Source organism: Acomys minous (genome assembly GCF_964271855.1).
Source record: "Acomys minous genome assembly, chromosome: 14".
Taxonomy (NCBI): domain Eukaryota; kingdom Metazoa; phylum Chordata; class Mammalia; order Rodentia; family Muridae; genus Acomys; species Acomys minous.
In genome coordinates this window covers 60360652-60386931 of record NC_140496.1, presented here as the reverse complement: position 1 = coordinate 60386931, position 26280 = coordinate 60360652, and the positions used below count along the sequence as shown (strand labels likewise).

Here is a 26280-nt window from a genome sequence, read left to right as displayed (position 1 = left end):
ATCCACCTACCTCTGCCTGGGATTAAAGGTGTGCCTCGCCATGTCCAGCTTTAAAAAATCTTTACAAAAAGAAAAAGTACTCTCTTTAGAATCAAGTATTCTTGTGAGCTTATGAGGTTTGCAGAAAGCCAAAAGAGGAGAGGGAGAAAGGGCAACTCAAGTGCCAAAAGTGTTATGAAAGGTCACTTGAAGGCTTTGATGGCTGCAGTCAACACAGAGAGTGTGGGCTAAAGGGCCTAAGAACCAACAAAAAACCTGTCGGGAGGGAACCTGGAGGAGTACGAAAGGCCCTGGGCTGTCTCTCTTTTGATTTCAACACATGAAATTATAATGACAAAGCCAGTGTCATTTTGTAACAACTGAGGCTGCTTAGGAAATGTTCAGGTTGGAAGCAGTCAAGTAAACGTAGTGCAGGGCGGGCATTATATAATTATCCAGGCCCCTTAGGCACTGCTGACATACAGACAAAAGCACAGGAGAAGTGAAAGCCTGGGCGGGCGCTGCGCTGACAGAGCCAGGAGCTCCTCCAGTCACACGAGCTGGGGAATGCTAACTTCCTTCAGTCTACAAAGGGAAACCAACAGTTACACAGGACGTCTAGGGACTGTTTTTGTTTGTTTGTTCATTGGTTTTAGTGCTAGAAGTTAGCAATTTAGGCTTCTGAAGACATTTTTTACAATGATTTAATTTTCTAGAAAAAGCAAAATCTGACTCCTCCGAACCTTGTCCCCAGCAGGTGTTGTGTGCTGAAGTCCTAGGGGACTACGAAAACCCCAGATCATAAGCATGAAAAGATAATCTGCTCAGAGTGCACATGCAGAAATAGTTATCAATTTGAGATGGTTGTTGATCTGAATAGCAACAATTTTATTTTATTTTTTGGTTTTTCGAGACAGGATTTCACTGTGTAGCCTTAGCTGTCCTGGACTCACTTTGTAGACAAGGTTGGCCTCCAACTCACAGAGATCCACCTGCCTCTGCCTCCTGAGATGATTTTAATTTTTAAATTAAGTTTTAAATTAAAATTTAAAAATTGCTGGGCATGGTGGTGCACGCCTTTAATCCCAGGACCTGGGAGGGAAAGGCAGGTGGATCTCTATATGCATTCAAGGCCAGTCTGGTCTGCAAAAGAGTCCAGAACAGCCAGACCTGAAGAGAAACCCTGCCTCAAAAAAATCAAAACAAAATAAAACTCTTATAAATTTTTAAAATCTAATTAAATTGAAAGAATTCATTCTGTGTGTGATTTTGTATGCTACAGCACTCAAGTAGTGATCAAAATTAACTTTTTGTGAATTGTTCCCCTCCACCTTTTTTGTTTTTGAGGTTTGTCTTATTTTGTTTTGAGACAGGCTCTTGCTGGTTGTCTGTCATTGCGCCGTATCCTCCAGGCTAGCTAGGTAGCTAGCACTGACCACTTCTCCTGTTTCCCACTTCCCACCTCGCTGCAGGAATGCTGGGGTCACAGACATGCACCACCACAGCTAGCTTTAGCAGGGCACGAGGACACACACCTTCAACCCCAGCCCTTGGGAGGCAGAGGAAGGTGGCTCTCTGTTTTTGAGGTCACCCTGGTCTACAAAGTGAGTTGCAGAACGGCTGAGGCTTGTAGAGGCCCTATCTTTAATATGCATGTGGCTGACTATAGCACCCAGCTTTTTATGTGGGTTCCAGGGATCACTCTCGGGTCATAAGGCCTCTGCGGCTAGCACTTTACCCACTAAGGCATCTCCCTGGTTAAAACAATGGGGATGTTTTGCAAGCACTCGTTCTTGCCCCAGCATCTTGGCATTTTATATAATATGCAGCTTGAATTTTACGTCCTTATCTATAAATCAATAATATTCGTTACATGGGATTTAGAAAATCAACAGCAATGCATCAGAAAGAATCTAACAGTGTCATATCAGTTTCCATTTTCTGTATCTAGCCTCAGTTACACTTATGAGAAACCCTCTGGTGACGTACGTTTGTTTGTTTTTTGAGGCAGGGCTTTTCTGTGTAGCTCTGGTTACCTTGGAACTTGTCCTGTAGCTCAGGCTGGCCTTGAACTCAGCGCTCTGCCTGCCTCTGCCTCCCTTGCTGACATCTTTGTTTGGATAAGGAAACAGAAGCGATAGATGCCTAAAATTCTAGTTACCGGGAACACGGAAAGCCTGCCCTAGAGGGGAGTGAGAGCTCCCGTGGGCAAGCACCTGACCAAACCCACACTTCCTCCTCTGTGACACAGGGTGGTGCCTAACTCCTAATGTGGCATCGCAAATGAGATGGAACCTTTAAGCAATTATTTTATTTAATAAATATTAGCTGTAATTGCTAATAATAGCCAAAGGCATTTCATTCTCAGAGCGAAATGCAACATGTCTAAATATTTCCCTTTGAAATAAGGAAACATGGGCTGAGGAGCTGGCTCAGTGGTTACAGCGCTCGCCATGCAGGCAAGGGGTCTGGAGTTTGGATACCAGAGCCCATGTCCATGCCGGGTGGCGGTGACAGACCACCTGGAACTTAGCTTCAGAGGATGGAGACAGGGGCCCACACCCCTGAGGACCTCGTTTGCCAGTGAGACTTTCTTCATCAGACAGCTCTGGGTTTAAGAGCCCCTGACTCGAAGAAATAAGGTAGAGGACAATAAAGGGAAGCCATCAGCCTCAGGCCTTCAGCTGAGCGTACACACATGTGCACCCACAGACGTGAACACACATGCACATCACACACACTGTCACATAAGAGAAGAAAAAGAAGGGCCGGAGAGATGGCTCAGAGGTTAAGAGCACTGCCTTCTCTTCCAGAGGGCCTGAGTTCAACGGTGGCTCACAACCATCCATAATGTGATCTAACGGCCCCCTTCTGGCATGCAGAGAGAGCTATTGTATACATAATAAATAAATAAATAAATCTTTAGAAGAAAAAGAAAGAAGCTGGGCAAATGCATGGTAACCAGCTCATCATGTTGTCCTTTTTGCAGGTCTGTATCAAAGCCAGCATACACAGTAAGAGCAGTCTTTGGAGCCCAGATGTGACTAATTTATTCTTTTAATGTAGAGTAGATCTGTAAGTGAACTTAAGACATTTTCTCTTTGTAAATCTGTAAAAACAAGAAATGATGTCCTCTGACAGGGGTTTCTCACTTATGAACTTTATAAGCAAAAATTGAAATTGCTAGCTGGGCATGATGGCACACGCCTTTAATCCCAGCACTAGGGAGGCTGAGGCAGGCTAATCTCTGTGAGTTCGAGGCCAGCCTGGTCTACAAAGTGAGTCTAGAACAGCCATAGCTACACAGAGAAACCCTATCTTGAAACACCCCCATGCGCAAAAAGAAAGAAATTGCTACGTTCTACATATTTCTTTTAGAAAACCAAGCTGAGATTTCCTGAGGGTGTTTGTGGCCCTGGGGCTGAAACCCAGGCTGCACAGGGAGGCAGGCAGGTGCTCTTCAGTCCTCATGGGGAGTTGGCAGAAATGACATCTCTCTAGGGAGCCTGGCCTGGCCTTTCAGGCTTCCTGCCTCAGCCATCCTAGTGCCAGGACTGCAAGTGTGCACCAGCACACCCAGACCTTCACATGTGAGTTTTTATAAAAACGCTTATAATTTGTTGTGAATATCAAGTTTCTTAACTAAGTTAAATTTTATCTAGCCATTTGCACGATAAAACTACTGAGCTTCAGAGGTGTGGTACAGGCTGGGGACTGCATGTCTGCTGGCCATGGTTGTGCGTGTCTGTACCTGCACCTGGGGTGGCAGGAGAACCCCAAATTCCTAACCAGCCTGGGCTACCGAGCAAGACATTAGCTCAAAAAAAGGAACACACTAGAGATCAGAGTAGAATTACAAAATAATTATTCAAACTGCCTAAGTAATTTAGTCTCATTCGTTGGCTTGTAATTGTTTTACTTATTTATTCACATAGTATTTTTTACTTTGAACTAACAAGAGGGAATTGAAAAACAGCCCTTGAAGAGCTTGGCCCTAAGCTGGAAGACTCGAGCAGAAGGCTCATCACAAGTTCGTGGCCATCCTGGGATACATGGTGAGTTCCAGGAAGCTTGAACTGGAGAGGGAGACTGTCTGACCAAACCCTAAGCTCTGTAACGATGCTCCCTTCGTATGTTCTTATGGTTTGAATCCAAATTGTCCCCCAGAGGCTTGTGCTTTCAAGGCCTGCTCCCAGTGCTGGCACTATTCTGGAGAGCTTCGGAAACTTTAGGAGGTGTTGACAGAAGGAAGACGCAACCCCAGCCTTGGCCTCTCCTTCTTCTCCGTTTCCTAGTCTGCTGCATGATCGCGCCACCATGAGCTGACACTGGACAGAGCCCTCTGAAACCGTGAGCCAAAGCACGTCTTCCCGTCCCTAAGCTGTTCCTCCCAGATGTCGGGCACAGCAGTAGGAGACTGACAGGTACACTAGTAGCTACAAACAGAAGAGCAAACACGTTCTTACCTTTTGAGGAGGGGGCTTCTTTTCCAGTGTAAGGCTGTAACTTTACCCTCTTCTTCCCTCTCTTAGATTCAAATGTATCATTTATTTTCAAAACAAGCTGGGGGGAAAAAGGCAAGAGAATTATAAGTCAAAGCCACCACGAACAACGTTCTCAGCATGACTGGCATTAACACATTGGATTTTCCTTTAGAGAAAAGAGTAATAGCAATTGAATAACTAATTAATAAAATAAATTATAAAATAACTGAATAATAAAAGCCTTTATATTTTTCCACTTTGGATTAAAATGGAGTCATTGGATGGTGTGTGTTCTTATACCCAGTGTCCACAGCCCAGGAAAGAAAAGAGCAGGACCCTGCCCTTCCCGATGAACCCAGCACAATGTCGCTCCGTGTCACAGCATGCAGGGAATGTGGCTACTGCACTCCCTCCAGTGAGTAATACTTTGCTCAAGTTTTCACTTGCTCAGAACAGGAAGGGGAAGGATAACCCATTGCAGGGTGGGGCTTAGTTATTTCTGCTCCCAGGAGTTTCTCCCAGGAGGAGACAAGCCTGCCGAAGAAGCTTCTGTCAAAAAAAGCACACTCTGCCACTGTGCACATAAATGCTGCAGCTTATTTTAGATTACTCCATACAAAACTATGTTTCCCTCCCACTCCACTCATCAATCTACACCTCAGGCAACTGCAACCAGATCACTCATCTTTAGATTTTTTTTTATAGCTGTTTCTATTTAGTAAGCATTACTCAGAATTCTTTCCTAATGCTGGGAAAAAGGTGTATGTGTATAAAAGAGAGTAAATTACACAAAGAGCTACACACAGACTGAGGTGAAAGAGAAGACGGGAGCAGAGCCGGGGCATCAACAGGCATTTTAAAACAAGGATCTGGTTAACTTTTCTATGCCCGCTTTTCTTTTATTCTTAAGACTCCAAGCCTAGACAGAAGTGTTAAGCCCCCTGTGGATGAGTGGGCAGCCTGCTGAGGAGAGTGCTCACGTTCTCTTTGCCTGTGCTTTTCTAGCAGCCCAGCAGGCAGCAAGCTGAGTCAGTCCACAACAGGCAAAGGTGTGAGGCACATGTGCAGATCCTCCCCACAGCTGGAGATGGCTTTGTTCTCTTAGAGGATTTCTGTAGCTGCCATCAAGTGAAAAAATCTCCAGTGTTCTTCTGTGCTGCCTTTGCAAAGAAGCAAGCAGGAGAAGCCAAGAGAGAAAGGGACTTCTATGAACTACAGAAAAGATTTATGGGAGCAAAGAAGCTTTAAGTGCAGAAACACACAAGATAGATAAATATTAATTTGGATTTAAAAAGTAGAATCAAAAGCATGCCCACATATTTTGAAGGAAACTATTGTTCTGAGAATATCAGGCCAAGTGGTAACCTACAGTTCTGGTTTATGAGGCAGGGCCCGGAGCCTGTCCTTCTTTGCAGCTGCAGCAAACACTGCAGAATGCTCTAAGAAGTGACAGAAAGCAGCTGCCTGCTTGACAGCCACGAACAGCAAAGCATCAGGGAAGGCACTACAATCCCACACAGGATTCCAGAGCAGAGAAAGGAAGGAAGGGTGGGGACCAGGCATATGGACTAGATCTGAAAGCAATTTCCCTTCCAGGGACAGCTGGAGGCATCAAAGAGGACATAAGTGAAAACTGCTTTTCTCATGGAATGTTTCTGAAGATGCTCAAAAAACCAAAATTTGTACTGCATCTGGGATATCATTAAAGGACTTAAAATATTTTTGTAAAATTGACTTTTATTATTTCTAAACGTATGGGTGTGAAGGTGGAGCACTACTGCATCCAGTTTTAGCAAGACACAGTGGATTTACAAAGTAGAATCAAAAGTATGCCCACAGGTTACGAAGGAAACTACTGTTCTGGGAATGTCAGATCAGACAGCAAGAACTGAACGCCTTTAGTCCCAGCACTCAGGAGGCAGAGCAGGAGGAGCTCACTAACTACAAGGCCAGCCTGGTCCACAGTGTGAGATCCAGGATAGCCAGGGCCACACAGAGAACCCTGTTTCAAGCAAACAAACAAAACAAAACAAAAACAAAAAAAAGCAACCAAAATAGGTCCCCTTCAGCTACAAAGTGATTTCGAGACCAATTTAAGAAATATGAGAACTTGTCTCACTTTTTTTTTTTTTTAAAGAAAAGAAAATGTTGAAAGAGTTGATTTTTTTGGTTTGGTTGCTTTTGTTTGTGTCTTTTGAGACAGGGTTTCTCTGTGTAGCCCCAGCTATCCTGGACTCACTTTGTAGACCAGGTTGACCTCGAACTCACACAGTGGTCCACCTGGGGCACAGCCAGGAGAGGTGAGCAGCATACTGTTCCCTGAGCTCCACTGTAAGGCCCAAGGCTCTGTCTGCCTCCCAGAGGAGTCTTGCCAACATCAGGAACATCCAGTCAGCACCAGGGGCAGCCATGGCTGAAGGCCAGCGTAAGAACGCAGTCAACAAGAGCCAAGGCAAAACAGGAGGCACCACCACAGCAAGCCCTGGATGTCCTAACACAGCCCAAGCACAAGAACATGACCTTAAATCCAATCTTATAAAGATGATAGAGGCCTTTGAAAAGGAAATGAATAAATCTCTTAAAGAAATACAGGAAAATACAATAAAATAGGTGAGGAAAATAAATAAAACTGTTTGCCTGAAAATGGCAAACAGAAGCAATAAAGAAAACACAAAATGAGGGAATGCAGGAGCTAGAAACCTAGGGAGAGAACAGGAACAACAGAGCAAGGTCACCGACAGAGCACAGAAATGCAAGGGAGACTCTCAGACATAGACCACGACGCAAGGGATCAACACACCAGTCTAAGAAAATGTTAAATCGAAAAAGTTCCTGACATAAAACATCCAAAAACATCTGGACCACTATGAAAAGAACAAACCTCACAATAATAGGAGTAGAAGAAGACTCCCAGCTCTAATATTTTTGTTTGAAAAATTTTTTCAACAAAATCATAGACAAAAACTTACCCAACCTCACGAAAGAGATGCCTACAAACATACAAGCTTACAGAACACCAGATGGCAGCCCTACCAAAATTACACCCGACTTTTCAACAGAGACTGGAAAGCCAGAAGGGCCTGGGAAAATATCTGTCAGACTTTAAGAGACCACAGATATCAACCCAAATGACTATACCTAGCAAAACTTAATCACCATAGATGGAGAAAACAAGATATTCCAGGGCAAAACCAAATTTAAACAATATCTTTATTTTAACATATCCAGCCATACAGAGAATATTAGAAGGAAAACTCCAACCCAAGGAGGCTGACTACACCTAAGAAAACGCAGAAAATAACCCAACACCAGCAAAACCAAAAGAAGAAACTCTCACTCACACACATACACTCTCTCCCACCACCAACATCGAAATAACAGGAATAAACAATCATTGGTCATTAATATCTCTCAACATCAATGGATTCAATTTCCCATTTAAAAAAAGACACAGGCTAACAGAATGGATGTGTAAACAGGACCCACCAATCTGATGCTTACAAGAAACATACCTCAGAAACAAAGATAGACATCATTTCATAGTAAACGGCTAGGAAAAGATTTTCCAAGAAAATAGACACAGCCAGCTGAGTGTGATGGTGCACGCCTGTAATCCCAACAGTCAGGAGGCAGAGGAAGATGGGTCTTTATGATTTCAAGGCCAGCCAGGTCTACAAAGCGAGTCCAGGATAGCCAAGACTACACAGAGAAACCCTGTCACGAAAAGCGTAAGAAAGAAAGAAAGAAGGAAGGAAGGAAGGAAGAAAATAGAGCCAAGAAGCAAGCTGGAGTTAGCCATTCTAATATCTAATAAAATAGGCTTTCAAACCAAAGTTAATCAAAGGAGATGGGGAAGGATAATTCATACTCATCAAAGGAAAAATTCACCAAATGACATCTGTGCATCTATACCTCAAATGCAAGGGCACTTATATTCTTAAAAGAAACATTCCTAAAGTTTGATTCACATATGGAACCCCATATATTAATAGTGGGACGTCAAGACCCTACTTTCATTAATAGACAGGTCATCAAGACAGAAACTAAACAGAGAAATAATGACACTAACAGATGTTATGAATCAAAAGGACCTATCAGATATCTACAGAACATTCCACCCAAACCTTCTTCTCAGCACCTCACAGAACCTTCTCGAAAATTGACCATATAGTAGGTCACAAAGCAAGCCTACAGAGATACAAGAAAATTGAACTAACCCCTTGTATCTTATCAGACCACCATGGATTAAAGCTGGACTTCAACAACAACAGAAACCTACAAACTCATGGAAATTGAACAACTCTAATTAATGATCACTGGGTCGAGGAAGAAATTAAAGACTTTCTAGAATTCAATGGAGGCACAACATACCCAAACTTATGAGACACAATTAAAGCAGTGCTAAGAGGAAAGTTCATAGTACAAAGTACCTTATAAAGAAACTGTAAGGGCGGTGGTGGTGCACGCCTGTAATCCCAGCACTCGGGAGGCAGATGCTGGTGGATCATTGTGAGTTCAAGGCCAGTCTAGCCTACAAAGTAAGTCCAGGACAGCCAAGCTACATAGAGAAACCTGGTCTCAAAAACACCAAACAAGAAAAAGAAAAAAGAAATTGGAGCAATCTCAAACTAGCAATTTAAAAGCACACCTGAAAGCTCTAGAACAAAAGAAGCAAACACACCCAAGAGGAGTAGATGGCATGAAATAATCAAACTCAGGGCTGAAATCAATAAATTAGAAACAAAGAGAACAATACAAAGAATCAACAAAACCAAGAGCTGGTTCTTTGATTTTTGGTTTTTTTTTTTTTGCAGGGGTGGGGTGGGGGTGGGGTGGGGGGGTGGGATGGGGTTGAAACAGGGTTTCCTCTGCAAAGCCTTGGTTGTCCTGGACTCTTTTTGTAGACTAGGCTAGCCTCAAACTCACATCGATCCACCTGCCTCTGCCTCCTGAGTGCTGGGATTAAAGGCATGCACCACCATACCCAGCTTGAGCTGGTTCTTTGAGAAAATCAATAAGATAGACAAACCCCTAGCCAAACTAACTAAAAGGTAGAAAGACACTATCCAAGTTAACAAAATCAGAAGTGTAAAGGGAGACAAAGCAAGAGACACTAAGGAAATTAAAATAATTATTAGGGCCTATATCAAAAGCCTGTATTCCACAAAAATGGAAAATCTAAACAAAATGAGCAATAGTTTTCACTTGAAATCAAGATCAGGTAAACAATTTATATAGCCACTAAGGAAATAGAAGCAGGCATTAAAAGTTTCCTAACCCCCAAAATCCCAGGACCAGATAGTTTCAGCTCATAATTCTTCCAGATTTTAAAAGAGCTAATACCAATACCACAACGCAGAGACAGAAGGAACATTGCCAAACTCATTCCTTAAGGTCACAGTCACCCTGATACTTAAACCACACAAAGACTCAACAAAGAAAGACAATGTCATATCAATTTCCTTTATGAGCATTGATGCAAAAATACTCAATAAAATACTCGCAAACTGAATCCAAGAACACATCATCCACCATGATCAAGTAGGCTTCATCCCAGGGACATAGAGATAGTTCAATATACCAAAATCCATCGATATAATTTACCATATAAACACACTAAAAGAAAAGAAAACACAGACTATTTCATTAGATGCTGAAAAGCCTTTGACAAAATCCAACATGCCTTCATGTTAAAAGTCTTGGAGAGACCAGAAATACAAGACACATACCTAAACATAGTAAACATACAGCGAGCCTATAGCCAACTTAAAGTTAAATGGAGAGAAACTTAAAGCAATTCCACTAAAATCAGGAACAAGACAAGGCTGCCCTTTCTACGTTTCTCTTCAATATAGTACTTGAGGTTCTAGCTAACGCAGTATGACAAATATGGAGATCAAGGGGATATAAATTGGAAGGGAAGAAAGCACAGTACCGCTATTCTCAGAAGAAAGAGCGGATCCTATTATTTGTTATCAGAAAGTGACCCAGATCAGCAGTGCATAAAACAGCACCAACCAGAAGGAAGTACCGCAAAGTCTCCTCAGCTCTCTCTTGCTTGTCCTTTTGTGGTGCAGAAGACTGAACCCAGGGAGGGCCTCACACGAGTGGGACACTTGCTTTAACACTGAGTCACACTCCACACACCCCCATCCCCTCCCCCAACAGTGGCTAATGCCAGTTCAAGGGTCAGAAACCTTAAGCAGGATCCCTTAGGAGTCTGTACCCTTGCCCCATGCACACATGATCCGCTCCTCTGGAGTCACAGGAAGCTACAGTGAGTGCCAAAGTGATCTTCCTGAGGAGAAAGCTCCTGCAGGACGCCTGCCCCAGAGCAAGGGCAGGAAACAGACCAGAAAAATTAAATTACTTATGGAACACAAGATTTACTAAGAAACCAATCAATAGTCACTAACCCAAGAAACAGCTGTGACTTTTGTCTTTGTTAAAGCCAGGTACAAAATGTGTGTGCTGAATGATATTTGTACTAATTCACTAGGCACTAGGGAAGGAAAAACATTCCAATGATCTGATTTCTTCATTATATATACTACCTGCTACTCAATTCTCAAAACATCTTAATTAAACACAGATTTAAAAATATTTTTATGAGCCAGGCGTGGTAGCACACGCCTTTAATCCCAGCACTCAGGAGCAGAAGCAGGTGGATTGATATGAGATCGAGGCCAGCCTGGTCTACAAAGTGAGTCTAGGGCAGCCAAGGCTACACAGAGAAATCTTGTCTCAAAAACAAAACAAAACAAAAACAAACAAACAAACAAAAAAGACCAAACAAAACAAAACAAAAAATATTTTTATGTAACTGCATCAAAGTCTCTCCTAAAAGAAGATAAAGCTACAAGTAATGCATTTAAAAAACATATTCTGCTGCCGGGCACAATGGCACACACCTGTAATCCCAGCACTTGGGAACCAGAGGCAGACAGATCTCCCTGAGTTTGAGGGCAGCCTGGTGAGCCCAGGACAGCCAAAGCTACACAGAGAAGCCCTGTCTCGAAAAACGAAAAACTAAAGACTAAAGAAGAAAACAACGACAACAACAACCACCAATCTGTTTAGTAAAAGCTCCAGTCAATATGGCGGAGGGGATGCTTGCTGCCTTGCCCTCCCTCGAATAAATGACACATATCTCATCATGACTGAAATTTGTAAACTCCGGCACGAGACTGACCTCACTTTGGTACATAAAAGAGTGTGCATAAACAGACTTTCCCTCTGTTTGAGGTGCTGGCATTTCCTTGAGATAGGCAGCTGGTGTCCAACCAGAGCCAAGATGACAGAAGACGAAGGTCTCTATCTGATGTCAAGTTTCCAATCCACAAAGAAAGTATGTCAAAAGCCATTTATGTAATTACCTGACTGAGCAAAAATTAAAAGCTCAAGGCTGCTTTGCAAAACTAATTCCAATGGGTAAGTCCTAAATATTAATCAGTTCATTCTAACGTTTATTTAGTCTCCATTATTAAAATGCTGGTGTAAAGTTTTAAGAATGAATGCGGGGGAACTCCTCACCCGCGGGAGATTTCTCTTCTTCCTGTTAGCCACTTCTCCAGCTCGGAAAAGTTTCCATTCAGTTAAGGTGACAGGCAAAGTGGTATCCTTCGTGTGTTTGGACCGCAAATATGCTTGAGAGTTCTTCAGTTCCATTGTCTTCCGCTGAAGGAACTGGGGTTTGGGAGGAAGCTAAAACAGGAGACTCATTGGTAAAGTAAGTTCTCTAGGTAATGCCTATGTTTTCATACAAAGCCAAAGCTCCCCTGAAAAATGCTCATCTTTCCTTTAAACCCATCCCAAATGGGGATTCTGCAATTCTTTCTCATCTTAGTAAGGTAGCTTCTCTGTTTTCTAATCCAAAATTCTACCCTGTGGCCTAATCAAATCTCCAAGGGATAAATAGCAGCTCATCATCTCCACCAACTCTAAACAATGGGTCTCACTAAAGCTTCCGGGATTGGGGAGGTAGCCCAGGCCACGGGCTGATCTGAGCTTAGTGTGGTGTACAGAGAACCACAGAGAACTGACAAGCTCATGGCCTGCCTAAAGCATGGCTACTTAAGCCATAGGTTGTGACTTGGTAATGTGACTGTTGGGGTGATCTTTTTGTGCACTGTGTAAAGGCTTTCTTTCCTTCCAGTATTCAAATGCTGACTTTGGTATTGATAAGAATCACCTGTCTGCTGGGTGTGGCGGTGCACACCTTTAATTCCAAGGAGGCAGAAGCAGGTGGATCTCTGTGAGTTCCAGGCCAGCCTGGACTACAAAGTGAATGTAGGACAGACAGGGCTACACAGAGAAAGCCTGTTTTGAAAACAAAACAAAAAAGGATCGCCTGTGGCCAGATGTGATGATGCACGCCTGTAATCCCAGAGGCAGGTGGATCTCTGTGAGGCCAGGAGAGCCAGGGCTTATTACACAGAGAAAACAAACAAAATGAACTACCTGTCAATGTTTTGTAAACATGTACTTCCCTCACCTTCTGATTGGTTTAATAAAGAGATGAACAGCCAATAGCAAAGGCCAGAAAGGGAGGCAGGACTTCCAGCAGAGATAGGAACTCTGGGAAGGAATCAGAGGTGGGAAGAGTCGCCAATGTAGATTAACACAAAGGGGTTAATTTAGGTTAAATGCTAATTGGTGAACAAGCTGAGGCTAATAAAAAGTCTCCATGTCATTATTTAGGAGTGAGCTGGTCAAAGAAAGTCCTATTCTAAAGCCAGGGCGTGGTGCTGCACGCCTTTAATCTCAGCACTCGGGATGCAGAGGCAGGAGGATCACTGTGAGTTCGAAGCCAACCTGGTCTATAAAAGAGTCCAGGACAGCCAGGGCTACAGAGAAACCCTGTCTCGAAAAACAAAACAAAACAACAACGAAAAAAAAAGAAAGAAAGAAAGAAAGTCCCATTCTATGTGACTGAATGGGGGAGGTTATTAAAAAAAAATCAGCAACAATATAAAAAGTTTCTGAACAACCAAAACCCAAGAATTAATTTAACTTTTAATCCCAGCATTCAGAGAGGCAGAGGCAGGTGGCTCTCTGTGAGTTCGAGGAGAGCCTGATCTACAAAGTGAGTCCAGGACAGCCAGGGCTGTTACACAGAGAAACCCTGTCTAGAAAACAAAAACAAATTAATTGAAATCCAGGCCACGAAGACTCTGAAGTGATTTTGGCAGTGCTCACCTGCGAGCATGGTGTGACTTCACGGCAGCCTCGGCTCTGAGCACACAGCAGTGCCCTTTGTGCTGCGCTTGCTGTCCTGTCATACAGCATCAGCATACACATGGCCCAGATGCAGGACTACTGCATGCTATAAACTGCAATATTTTCATCTCCTATACTCAGTGTTCCTTCTGCCTTTGCAAGCCTGATGGTTCAATTACAGAAAGCAAAGATGTTCACATATTCCTGCTCTTGTGCCTAAGCATGTGTCTAGTGTGTGGATTTTACTGTGCTAGAATACTTAACCTTAAAATTGCTATTTGAGTCCACAGCTTGAGTTTCATAAAAATCATTAAATGATGGGGCTGCAGAAATGCCTCAATTCAATCTTAAGAATGCTTATTGCTCTCGAGAGGACCTAAGTTCAGTTCCCAGCAGCCATGTTGGGCAGCTCACAACAGTCTGTCCCTTTATCTCCAGGGAACCAGATCCGGCTGGCATCCAAGAACACCTGCATTCATATACACATACCCACAGGCACATGATACACACTCCTAAACATAATAAAAAAAATCTTAAACATCCTTAAAGGAATGTTGGCTTTGGATTAGGGCAACGTTTTCCATTTTTGAAATAGCTGTAAACTTCTGTCATTCTGTACTACAGCACTGAATATGGAGCAAAGATTCAATCCTTTTGGGGGGAGTTGGGGAGATGGAGGCAAGGTTGAGAGAGGGTCCTCCTATGTAGCCTTGGCTGATCTGGAGCTCACTATGTAAGCCTGGCTTGCCTCAAATGCACAGAGATCCACCTACCACACTCTCAGCCAGGATTAAAATCGTTATGTAAAAATAAGTGCACCGATCTCATTAAAATGCATATTTGTTCTTTTGTCTTTAATAAATGGTAAATTTTTATGTTCTGCATACAAATCTGTTATAAAATTTATTTCTTTATGATTTATTGTCAACAAAGGCTTAATTTATATACTGATTACATACCTATATATCTGTAGTCCTGTAAAAATTTCTTGGGTGGATAGGTATAGTGTCACAGAACTTTAATCCCAGCACTCTGGAAACAGAGGCAGGTAATCAAGGCCAGCCTGGTCCACAGAGTGAGTTCCAAACCAGCCAGGGTTACATATTAAAACCCTGTCTTAAAAAAAAAGGGTTTTCCCCCTTTGGATTGCAAGTAGAAAAGTTTAAGGAGCTCTGTCAAAACTTATTTATATTAAATTATTTTTGAAATACTAAGATTACGCAACCAGTAGCAAAGCAAAGAAATTTAAAAAAAAAACCAGCACACCATCTTTAAAACAAAACAAAACACCCTCACTGACAATAAAATCTACAGGCCAGGCGTTGTGGTGCACGACTTTAATCCCAGCACTTGGGAAGCAGAGGCTGGCAGATCTCTGTGAGTTCGAGGCCAGCCTGGTCTGCAAAGAGAGTCCAGACCAACCAAGGCTACACAGAAAAACCCTGTCCGCAAAAACCAAAACCACAAACAAACAAACAAACAAATCTACATTTCAGAGCCTCTTAGTTTGGGCCCCATTTAAAGGCCCCTTAACCTTCTATATGGATCGTCCAGAGTCTAGTGCTCTTCGGTGGAGCCTCTGGTTATACCTTGGGAGCTCTGAAGGTGCTCTTAGCAGGTGGCAGCCTCCACGCCGAAGGGGACCTCCAAATGGGGAAGGACTGCACTGGGATGTCTTCATAGGGGTTTTCCTTGGCTGGATCTTTAAGAATCAGATGAACACCACTTAGAGAAACAATAATTAAGAGAGAACGGTGACTGTAACTAAGATGGGAAATGATTTTCTTCTACATTCTTGTGAGGATGTTAAGATGGTAAAAGCAATGGCGTGTTAATTTTATACATCACTCCAATGGTCGACCAAGCTAAAGAACTTTCAAAACATTATACTGTAGACATTAATTCTCAACCAAGTCATCCATTATAGTGACTGTAATACTCATTAATGATGAAAACATTTATATATATACCCAGTGTTTCTGTGTTAGAAAAACAAAGTTAAAACAAGGTATGTTTGATTATAAAAAGCCACTGTACAATGAGGGGCATCACCAACTATGCATTAAATTGAACTGCAAAGCCTGGGCACCTACATATGATATCCTCATAGATATTGTCCTCAGACTGTGTGTAGTAAAGTGCTGAGCCAGCATTTCTTCCAAGTTCTTCCTGAATCTTCCGTGAGTTCCGAAAGTGCTGAATATCTTCAAATTCAAAAGATTTTCTAAAGAACAGAGATAGGTGTTACAGTTACACCTACAAAAACTGTGACCTCTAAATGATAAGAGAACACAGACAGAAACTGAAAAGACTTGTGTATAAAATTACAAAGATGGTTGGCTGTGGTGGTGTACACCTTTAATCCTAGTACTTGGGAGCCAGGGGCAAATGGATCTCTGTGCGTTTGAGGACAATCTGTTTAACATAGTGAGTTCTAGGACAGACAGTGCTACAACCCTAACTCAAAAATATTTTTTTATTTTTCATTACAAAAATGTTTTGGGGTTTGTTGTTGTTGTTGTTTTTCAAGACAGGGTTTCTCTGTGTAACCTTGGCTGTCCTAGACTCACTTTGTAGACCACTGGCCTCAAACTCACAGTGATCCGCCTGCCTCTGCCTCCTAAGGTCTGCGATCAAAGGCATGTGCCACAAAAATGATTTTTTATCAGAGATCTAAGAATAAAAGTAACAGAAACCACAGGGTTTGAACTGCTCACTTTTATGTTCATCACTAGACTTTTTACTCCCTAATTAACATCTATTTTTATGGGCCTGGTGGTGGTACCTTTAATACCAACACTCGGGAGGCAGAGGCAGGTGGATCACTGTGAGTTCAAGGCCAGCTTGGTCTATAAAGCAAGTTCTAGGACAGCCAGGGTTACACAGAGAAACCCTGTCTAAAAACAAAACAACATTTGTTTGTTTGGTTTGGGTTGGTTTTTTGTTTTGTTTTGTTTTGTTTTGTTTTGTTTTTAGAGATAGGGTTTCTCTGTGTAGCCTTGGCTGTCCTGGACTCACTCTGTAGACCAGGCTGGCCTCGAACTCACAGTGATCATCTGCCTCTGCCTCCCCAGTGCCGGGATTAAAAGCATCGCCATCATGCCCGGCCAAAACAAAAATTGTTATAAGTATGGATATCTATATACCACTTGTGTGCCTGGTGCCCACAGATGCCAGAAGAGGGCATCATATCCCCTGGAATTGAAGTTACAGATGGCTATAAGCTGTCATGTGAGTGCTGGGATTCAAACCTAGGTCCCTGGAAGAGCAGCCAGTGCTCTTACCTGCTTAGCCATCTCTCCAGCCCATGAATTACTCCGTAATTAAAAGAGAGCCAGAGGCCAGCATGTCCTAAATGAAGTCAAAGAATGGACCTGCCTATCTAAAAGCTCTTTTGGTGGTTATGCAAGGGGATAAGACAGTGCCTTGCTATGGAGGCCAAGCTGTTAAGTCATTACGCAGCTCAGGCTAACCTCAGAGCTGTGGTGATCCTCCTGCCTCCCTTCCTGACATTGGGAATACAGATATGCACCACCCCATCCCGCCTTAGGATTCTTGAAGATGCTGCTTGGAGAGTTTTGGATGCTCTCAGGTGGTAGAACATCGCAAGTGTTTCCTATATGTCTGCGCTTGGCTTTCTCCTCCTACTTTCCCTCCATGCCTCTGACATCCCTGTGCTCAGCTGACGCCTGCATCCAAGGTGGGAAATGAGGCTTGGATCGAAGGCAAAGCAGCTGGAGAAGCATGTCCTGATGATCACATACCTTTTGGATCTCCCTCTGATCTTCCCACCATATTTCTTTGGTTCGGGTTCCTGAGAAGAGGCCAAAGAAGACTCCGCACAGGAATTATTTTCACAGTACTTTTGGTCACAGTTTCTTTCTTTATATGGCACGCCACCAGATTCAGATAAATATCTGAATGTCCTACGGGGTTTGGGCAAAGGATTTATAGAGGGTCCACATTCTTGCCCCTCTGGCTCACAATAAATATTTTCCAGGCTCTTGGTTATTCCATAAGAACTATCCAGAACTCTGAAATCCGGTTCTTTTTCTGTAGAGTCACAAGGAACTAAAGCCAAATTTAAGACTTTATCTGGAGGAAGCGCCTCTGTGCTTTTCCACAGTATCTGTGAGGTATAGAAGTTTCCTGGAGGTAAGGAAGTCTCTGGACCCTTCCCAGAGACAGCTTGCCAGCGTTCAATCTGTTTGACCCGAGCACACACCCAGCTGGAGTCTGGCTCGGTTTCTGAGGGGCGCGCATCTTTACACTCTTGCTGCTCGCTCTCATCCTCACTTTGATCACGGCTTTTGGCATCTGCATTCCTAGGTAAACACCCATTCTGAGACTGGCTCCTTTCCTCACCAGCGGGGTGCTTATGAGGGGGACTCTCTTGGTGGCAGTTGTTATACCGCACTCCAAAGTCCTTGGGGTAAAGCTTGGCTGGCTTAGTTACACCGTTAGCTCTTCCTTCCCACTGGGAAATCTTTTGTTTGATGTTTTTGCAGTGGCTTCTGGACAGGGTCTGAACAGCGGACCGAGTAAAGCCAGCATCCATGTTCCCGGAGGGACGCATGACAAGTGACGAAGCTCAGAAAGGTGCCATTACAAATTAGCTGGGAAATGCTGTATTTTTTGTCTTGTCAGAACTAAAATGATTCCAGTGTTTTCCTTCCATGTTTAACTTAGAGGTATCTTGTTAAAAATAACAAATCTTCATCACTGATTTTTGTTGAAAACAGCTACAGCTGTACCATGAATGATCCTATCAAAATGAGACAAGAATAATAACATAGTTTCAGAATTTCTTACTTTAAACTCCACTGATCACAGACCACCAAACACTAAATAATTTACATAGAATTTGTAAAAAATGTGCCTATAACTCAACTCTATGAAGCCAATCTTACTAAGAAAACATTTCTGGTGCTGCCAGCTTTAATATTCAGCTATACTTTTTTTTTCAGCTATACTTAATACTCTGCAAAATACAAACTTTATTTTATAATGAATTGATTCTTTTGTGTGTGTGTGGTACTAGAACCCAACCCCAGAGCCTTATGCATGCTAGGCAAGCACTTTATCACCGAGCTACACACAACTCCAACCCATAAGTCTATTCTTCATGGAACTTCCTTTTAATGAAACAAGGACCAATGTAATATTACAAAAATCATATATAAGGCTGGGCATAGTGGTGCATACCTTTAAGCCTAGCACTCAGGAGGCAGAGGCAGAAAATCTCCGTGAATTCCAGGCCAGCCTGGTCTACAGAGTGAGTTCCAGGGTAGCCAGGGCTACACAGTGAGACCCAGTCTTGGAAACAAGCAAAACAGAAAAGCACACAGAAGCAGAACTGCACCCAGTAGCTAAAAAATGTATTTACAGGTCTAGACAGGAACCAATTCACAAACACATCCGTAGCAATTTCCTCCTCTTGTCTTCTGTTAGTAGGTAATATCAGCCCACCACATAGCCTTATTTCAGTTGACCTGTTAGCAACACAGGAATTCACAGGCTGCCTAAGAGACTGAATCCAAAGGTATCCATTTTCTTGTGCCTCGCTGGTTTGCCACATCTCTACCACCACATCCTTGACTCAGATCAGCACAGTCACTTTCTCATCCTCCCTTCCACACAGCTTCGGTCACTCAACTCCTTAACCACTTCCTCGGATGTGAAGACTGGCTGAAACCCTTCCTGCCACTAAGCGGAGGCCTGCGCTCCCATCCTGCCCCACGCTGGTTATAAATAGCAATCAATTCAAACTTCCCGAGGCAGATCATCCTTCCTCCTGCTTCATCTGTGTGGCCCTGATTAACTAGCAGGAAACTAGCTTAGCTGGGCTCTGAAGCACAGCTGACCCAAACTTGACTGTATGTGTACACACACACACACACACACACACACACACACACACACACACACACATTTACTCTTGCCATAGAAACTGCTCTTCAGGACTTCCATAGCTTTCATTTAAATCACGTCCACAAGTTTTTAAAATAAGTTTTCCTACTGTATGCTCACTGTACAGCAGTTTCTTGTGGCGTTTCCATACATACTTCTACAGTACTTGAACCACACTCGCCCACTACCACTCTTTCTTATTTGCACCCCCAGCGCCTCCCTACTGTAGTTCCATGCCTCCGTTTCCCCTCTAGCTTTCACATTAAGGAGGTCATGTGATATTTGTCTTTATGGGCATTCTTACAAGTCTGTAGGAAAATCAGCTTTGCCAGAAAAGAAAATCTGGTCTGACCAAAAAATAAAAATAAAAATAAAATAAATAAATAAACTCAAGTGGGTGAAAAAAATCATAACAAGAAAAACCTCAAAGAAGACCTGTGTGTGTGTGTATCTCTGTATGTATGTGTGTGTGTGTGTGTGTGTGTGTGTGTGTGTGTGTGTGTGTGTCTGAATCTCACTCTGGAGCCCAGACTGGTCTCCTAGTTGCAATCCTCCTGCCTAGCCTCTGGAACACTGGATCATAGGCATGAGCGCCCAGCAAGAGCCCTGATGAAACACTAACCCAGAAGCATGACAGCGCATGACAGTGCATGACAGCGCATCCAGCTACTGCTGAGCAAGACTCCAAACATCATTTTCTTGTCTCTTGACATTTGAGTTTCCTTCATTATGGGCAAAATGGGTCTGGCTTCTGAAAGTCTTCCATTTGGTTAACATGGATAAAGCTAAGAAGAAAGTGAAAACTTTCAGAGCTACAAAAATTCTTTAAACCTGAAATTTTAACTGGCAACAAATGAGTAAATCTGTATATTTATACCCAAATATAAACGATATACCAAAAAAAAAACAAACAAAACACAAAATGGTGTTGAAGTGGCAGCAGCTGCCCAGCAATAGAAGAGAAATTCTACTTGTTCACCTCGTATGCTTTCAAAATGTGAATAAAGTACTTGAAAATAAAGTTTAAAGTCAAGTGTGGGAATGCAGCGTGTAATCTCAGCCTAGGGTGAAGCAGGGCCCTGAATGAAGCGATCTCTAAGCTACAGAAAGATTCTGTCTTAATATAAAATACACAAGTTTTGGCGCCTTTTAACTACATTTATGACTGCACCGATAATACAAACAAAACAACTTTTATAGCTAATTTCACAGTTCTAATGTTCCTTTTTGTAAAATTGAAGATTCTATATTTTTCTTTTTGATTGTTCTACAGGCGGGCTGGCCTGGCCTGGGATTGCAGGTGTAAACCACTGGCTTCCAGATTAGTCTACTCCTTCTGTAATACGACTTGTCTATTCAAACATACAGCTTATTTGTATGGTCCCATTAAAAATAAGTAACTAACTTGTCAAACAAAACTTGCCGCAGACGTATCATATTCTGAGCCATCTCCTTAGTATTTCTTCCCTATGTCTCTCCTATGCTGCAAGAACCTTCAGCACCCGTTTGCAATCCCGCAGCCTCCTGTCTCAAGCTCCCCTGTGAACAGATCCTCTTCCCATAAATGCCGGGCAGTTCTCAAGGTCTCTTCCAACCTTCATCTTTTAAAAAAGTCTCAAAGTGCAGCCAACTTACTCATATTTACCCTAGACTGAGTCTTATAGAAGCGCATGCACTGAGAACGCCTGACACTTTAAATGCTCTTAAAACTACAAGAGCCAACAGCTTCTATAGCTATTAAAGACCACGATGTCAGGCGAGACCCAAAGGAGAAGGCATGGTTCAAGATGGTCACAGTGAGCGATCGCACAGGAGACACAGCAGTTGTCAGCAGTAGGAAAGCAGAAATGTGCAAATCAAGTTAAAGTACAAAATAGAATGTTTGGAGGGGATTTTAAACCAGGTCCCTTTGCTATTATTTTCTGTTGTTTTCCAGTGTTTTTAATTGTATCAAATAAATACATTAAATGCAGTTACCAGCTTAAAATATCATGTGTGTTCACCATATTAAAGGAAACCGATCTGAACTTAAACTCTCTTTGGACGAGAGAATACAGACACTCAACTTACTAAGTCACGGGCAAGTTTCTCCAAATCCTAATTAAGTGGACACACCTGCCATAATAACTGAGAACTTTTTTTCTTCTCTTACTTTTCCCACATGCATGGGTATGGCCAGTCACTTGAGTAGGTCCTGAGGCGGGTTTCTCACTTGAATGTGGGGCTCACCACTCAGCTAGTCTAGCTTGCTCGCTGCTCCAGGGATGCGCCATCTTCACCTCCAAAGTACTGGAGTTACAGGCTGGACACACACCTGCCTAGCATTTACACGCCTACTGGGACCAGAACTAAGTTCCTCACGCTTGCAAAGCAAGCATTTTTCCCTAGAGCCATCTCTCAAGCTCCAATTTACTCACTAAGGGGCAAAATGGTTAATTTTATGATATATAAATGTTACCTCAGTTAAAAAGAAACAAATGAAAAGACCAGTGAAACTCACCTATAGCCATGACAGATTGGACTCACCTCACCTGTGTAGCTAGGAAACTATACAGAAGACCAGTGATTTCACATACTATGTAACAGGCATACAGGGCCTTGCGTTCTCCCTGGAGACACTCTGTTAACAGCAGCAGGAGCTGGGGAGCCAAAAGAGGGTGTGGCAACCTTGCTAGGTTGAAGAGAAAGAGACTGGAGTCTGAAAAGGTTAAAGCAAACAGAACTTTGCAGGCAAAGTTACCAGAAAAAGAGGGAGGGATAGGGGACAGCTCCCACAATTTACACAGGCCCCTCTGGAGCCCTGGCTAAGACTGCTGCAAATGCAGAGGAAATAAACAACATATAAGCAAAGCACAACCAGGAGGAAACTGTAAGCTGACCAACATGAGTTCTCACAGGCCCAGGAGATGTTCAATTTTCACTGACAGACAGGGCTGGGGGAGATGGCTCAGAGCAATCTGTTCTTGCAGAGGACTCAAGTTCAGGTCCCAGGAACCACCCGGCAATTCAAAAGCACCTGGTCCCGGCTTCCGGTCTCTTTGGGCACCTATACTCATGTGCACTACCTATACACATACTCATAATTTAAAGTAAGTCTTTTTAAAAAGGCGAGTTGAGTCATAATTGTAGCATTATTGTTGATCATATCCTTTGTCAAAGCATAAAATTTAAAAAGCAACAGACATGACAGAGTTAGCAAAGGCTTCAGGTCAGCTATTACAAATATATTAGGCTGGTGTGGTGGCGCACGCCTTTAATCCCAGCACTCAGGAGGCAGAGGCAGGCAGATCACTTTGAGTTCGAGGCCAGCCTGGTCTACAAAGTGAGTCCAGGACAGCCAGGGCTACAGAGAAACCCTGCCTTGAACAACAAAACACACACACACACACCCCAAAAAACGGGTAAGATGAGACTTTACAAACCACTTACAGTAAGCACATGAGAAGATTCACACTGCTAGTTACCATTGCCTAACCCTTCAGCAAGGCTAAGCCCTGGAACTCTCAACGATGGTGACAGAACACCATACAATCTCCTTAGAAAACAGCTGAGAGTTTCTTGCAGGATTCAGGCATGACCACCACACACACAAGCACCTCAACACTCATACACTCAAGTGCACATTCAAGTGTGAGCATGCACTCACAAACACACACACACACACACACACACACACACACACCTCCCTGACACTTACATATCCCTCTCTCTCACACACAAAAACACCTCTCTAAGGCACACACAAGCATACACCTCTTTCACATATCTCTCTCAGGTACACACACACACACACACACAGACACACACACACACACACCGCTCTCACACAATGTACACATACCCCCCTCTCATGCACACACATTTCTCTCTCACACACCTGTCTTACACACACAGCTCTCACACACATCATCATCATCTGTGCAGCAGCATCAGTACTAAGCAGTGTCACGTAACCTGCCCTTTCCTCCTCATGGCAGCCTTTGACTCATGACACACAGCTTTACAGACAGATACCAAGCACAGAGAAGTGAGCGAACTGCCCGAGTTAGAACCCCAAGTTCCTTCCTTCCTTTATTCAACAGCCACTACTAGAAACAAAAGCAATTTCAACATTTTTTCTTCTGCTACAGCCAAAGCTGCTGAACAAGAAGACTAAGCTTCCTGCATTTGGATCCTTAAAGGAAAACACTCCCAGCAGCAAATCTAAACGAAATGGTCTCCCCTCTGTTGAAAGTACAGCTCCTCAGAATTACAGCCACTGTTCTTCTGAACCCACAAAAAATATAGCAAAAAGTATTCAACAGAGCTAACAGACTTGTTGCTGTGACCAATGAATGGCACCCTGGAGCCCATTTGACTACCTTGGAGACCAGCTAATGACCTTGGAGACCACCTGACTACCTTGGAGGCCACCTGATTTCCTTGGAGACCACCTGACTGCCTTGGAAGCCACCTGATTTCCTTGGAGACCACCTGACTGCCTTGGAAGCCACCTGATTTCCTTGGAGACCACCTGACTACCTTGGAGACCACCTGACTGCCTTGGAGGCCACCTGATTTCCTTGGAGACCACCTGATTACCTTGGAGACCACCTGGCTGCCTTGGAGACCACCTGATTACCTTGGAGACCACCTGACTGCCTTGGAGGCCACCTGATTTCCTTGGAGACCACCTGACTACCTTGGAGACCACCTGACTGCCTTGGAGGCCACCTGATTTCCTTGGAGACCACCTGACTACCTTGGAGACCACCTGACTGCCTTGGAGGCCACCTGATTTCCTTGGAGACCACCTGATTACCTTGGAGACCACCTGACTGCCTTGGAGGCCACCTGATTTCCTTGGAGACCACCTGACTACCTTGGAGACCACCTGACTGCCTTGGAGGCCACCTGATTTCCTTGGAGACCACCTGACTACCTTGGAGACCACCTGACTGCCTTGGAGGCCACCTGATTTCCTTGGAGACCACCTGACTACCTTGGAGACCACCTGACTGCCTTGGAGGCCACCTGATTTCCTTGGAGACCATCTGACTACCTTGGAGACCACCTGACTGCCTTGGAGGCCACCTGATTTCCTTGGAGACCACCTGATTACCTTGGAGACCACCTGGCTGCCTTGGAGACCACCTGATTACCTTGGAGACCACCTGACTGCCTTGGAGGCCACCTGATTTCCTTGGAGACCACCTGACTGCCTTGGAGGCCACCTGGTTACCTTGGAGACCACCTGACTGCCTTGGAGACCACCTGACTGCCTTGGAGACCACCTGACTGCCTTGGAGACCACCTGACTACCTTGGAGACCACCTGATGACTTTTGACAAAACCTCCATACACCTCAATTTTCACACAGCCTCATTGCTTGAAGAGCACAGGAAATTATGGATTTACGAAGGCTTCACATTTGTAATGAGTCCAGACGCTATGAAGAAGTGACTGTGTGCTGGACAAGGTGTGTTAGTTATTCTAAACGCCACTCTTTGCATCAAAATTCTGCAGAACTACTATTATCTTTCAAGAGCAGAAACACTTGGATGATTCCTCATCCACATAGCTGGGGTCGAAGCCACGGCCTAAGCATAAGCTCCAGCACAGGGCTACACCTCCAGCAAGAACTCGCTCTTAGGTCTTCGGTCGTGGGAAAAGTGGGGAACTAGGTGTGGATGGCTATTTTAATAACACTTGTTTTATGTTTAGAGCCAAAGTAATTGTTTTTCTGAAGAAAATAGCTGCCAATTACTTAGATGCTAGAAGGAACATGGCCAAATGGAAAGAGAATTGTTGTTGGCATCCTGAGGATGGCATTTCAGGAAAAAGATAAGAGATTAAAAGAAAAAAATCTCTGGGGGAAAAAAAAAGTCTATCTCAAAAAATAAAAAATAAACCACACATACAGCATGGTGAAGAGAGATAATGTTACTCTGTGTCTTCTGAGTGTGGCACTGTAACAGACACTTTCCTGGTCACAAGGCCTGTGTCTTAATCTCTCCCTGCCACGTTTTTTCACTATCATGGAGATAAATGACTCTCCCAGCCTGAAGGACCCTAGAGCTTGTGGCACTGGGTTCAAATTTTAATGTGTCAAGTCTGCTTGCTTTTTCCACTTCCAAGCTGTTCTGACAGCACAGCAGCAGGAACCTGAAGGGGCAGAGCCCCACCTGAGTCACCAGGAAAGGAGCTCTAGTTTCTGAGCTTTAGCTTTCTCATCTATAAATTTATTAATCACTGGATTCCTGCATGCCCTTAGCAATGTCTGCAGTCCAGACTTTCTGGCAACAAATTTTCTCCACTTTCATTCATTTAGAATAACTTACTTCCACCCTTCATTTTAGGAGGATAGTTTTGCTGAATAAACAACTCTGAATTGACAGTATTTTCTCTTAACTCTCTTTTTTATGTGTATGGATGGTTTGCCTGCATGTATGTCCTGCTGTCCACAGAGGTCAGAAGCGGGGGTCAGATCCCCTGGAACTGGAGTTATAGGCAGTTGTGATCCACCATGGGGTACTAGGAGTCAACCCCAGGTCCCCTGGAGGATCAGTCAGCGCTCTTAATCACTGATCCATGTCTCCAGGCCCTTCTTAATTAGCTTTTAAGACTATCATTCCTTCATTCATATTTTCTCTTGCCCCCCACGTGTGTGTCTGTGTAGGTCACTAGGCTTGGCCCATAGGAATCTTTA

At 43.5% G+C, this 26280-nt stretch overlaps 1 protein-coding gene across 3 annotated transcripts in view; it reads right to left on the bottom strand.

Moving 5' to 3' along the window:
* Window positions 1-26280, bottom strand: part of DENND2C (DENN domain containing 2C) — a 77853-nt gene that overhangs the window by 27960 nt on the left and 23613 nt on the right. For all 3 annotated transcript variants that reach the window (XM_084757946.1, XM_084757945.1, XM_084757947.1), the window contains exons 2-6: window positions 17447-18447; window positions 15776-15906; window positions 15272-15384; window positions 11997-12167; window positions 4446-4542 (exon numbers count right to left, since the gene is read on the bottom strand). In XM_084757946.1, the coding sequence (XP_084614072.1) occupies window positions 4446-4542; window positions 11997-12167; window positions 15272-15384; window positions 15776-15906; window positions 17447-18258 (1324 nt within the window). In that variant the 5' untranslated portion in view covers window positions 18259-18447. The remainder of the gene's footprint in view (window positions 1-4445; window positions 4543-11996; window positions 12168-15271; window positions 15385-15775; window positions 15907-17446; window positions 18448-26280) is intronic.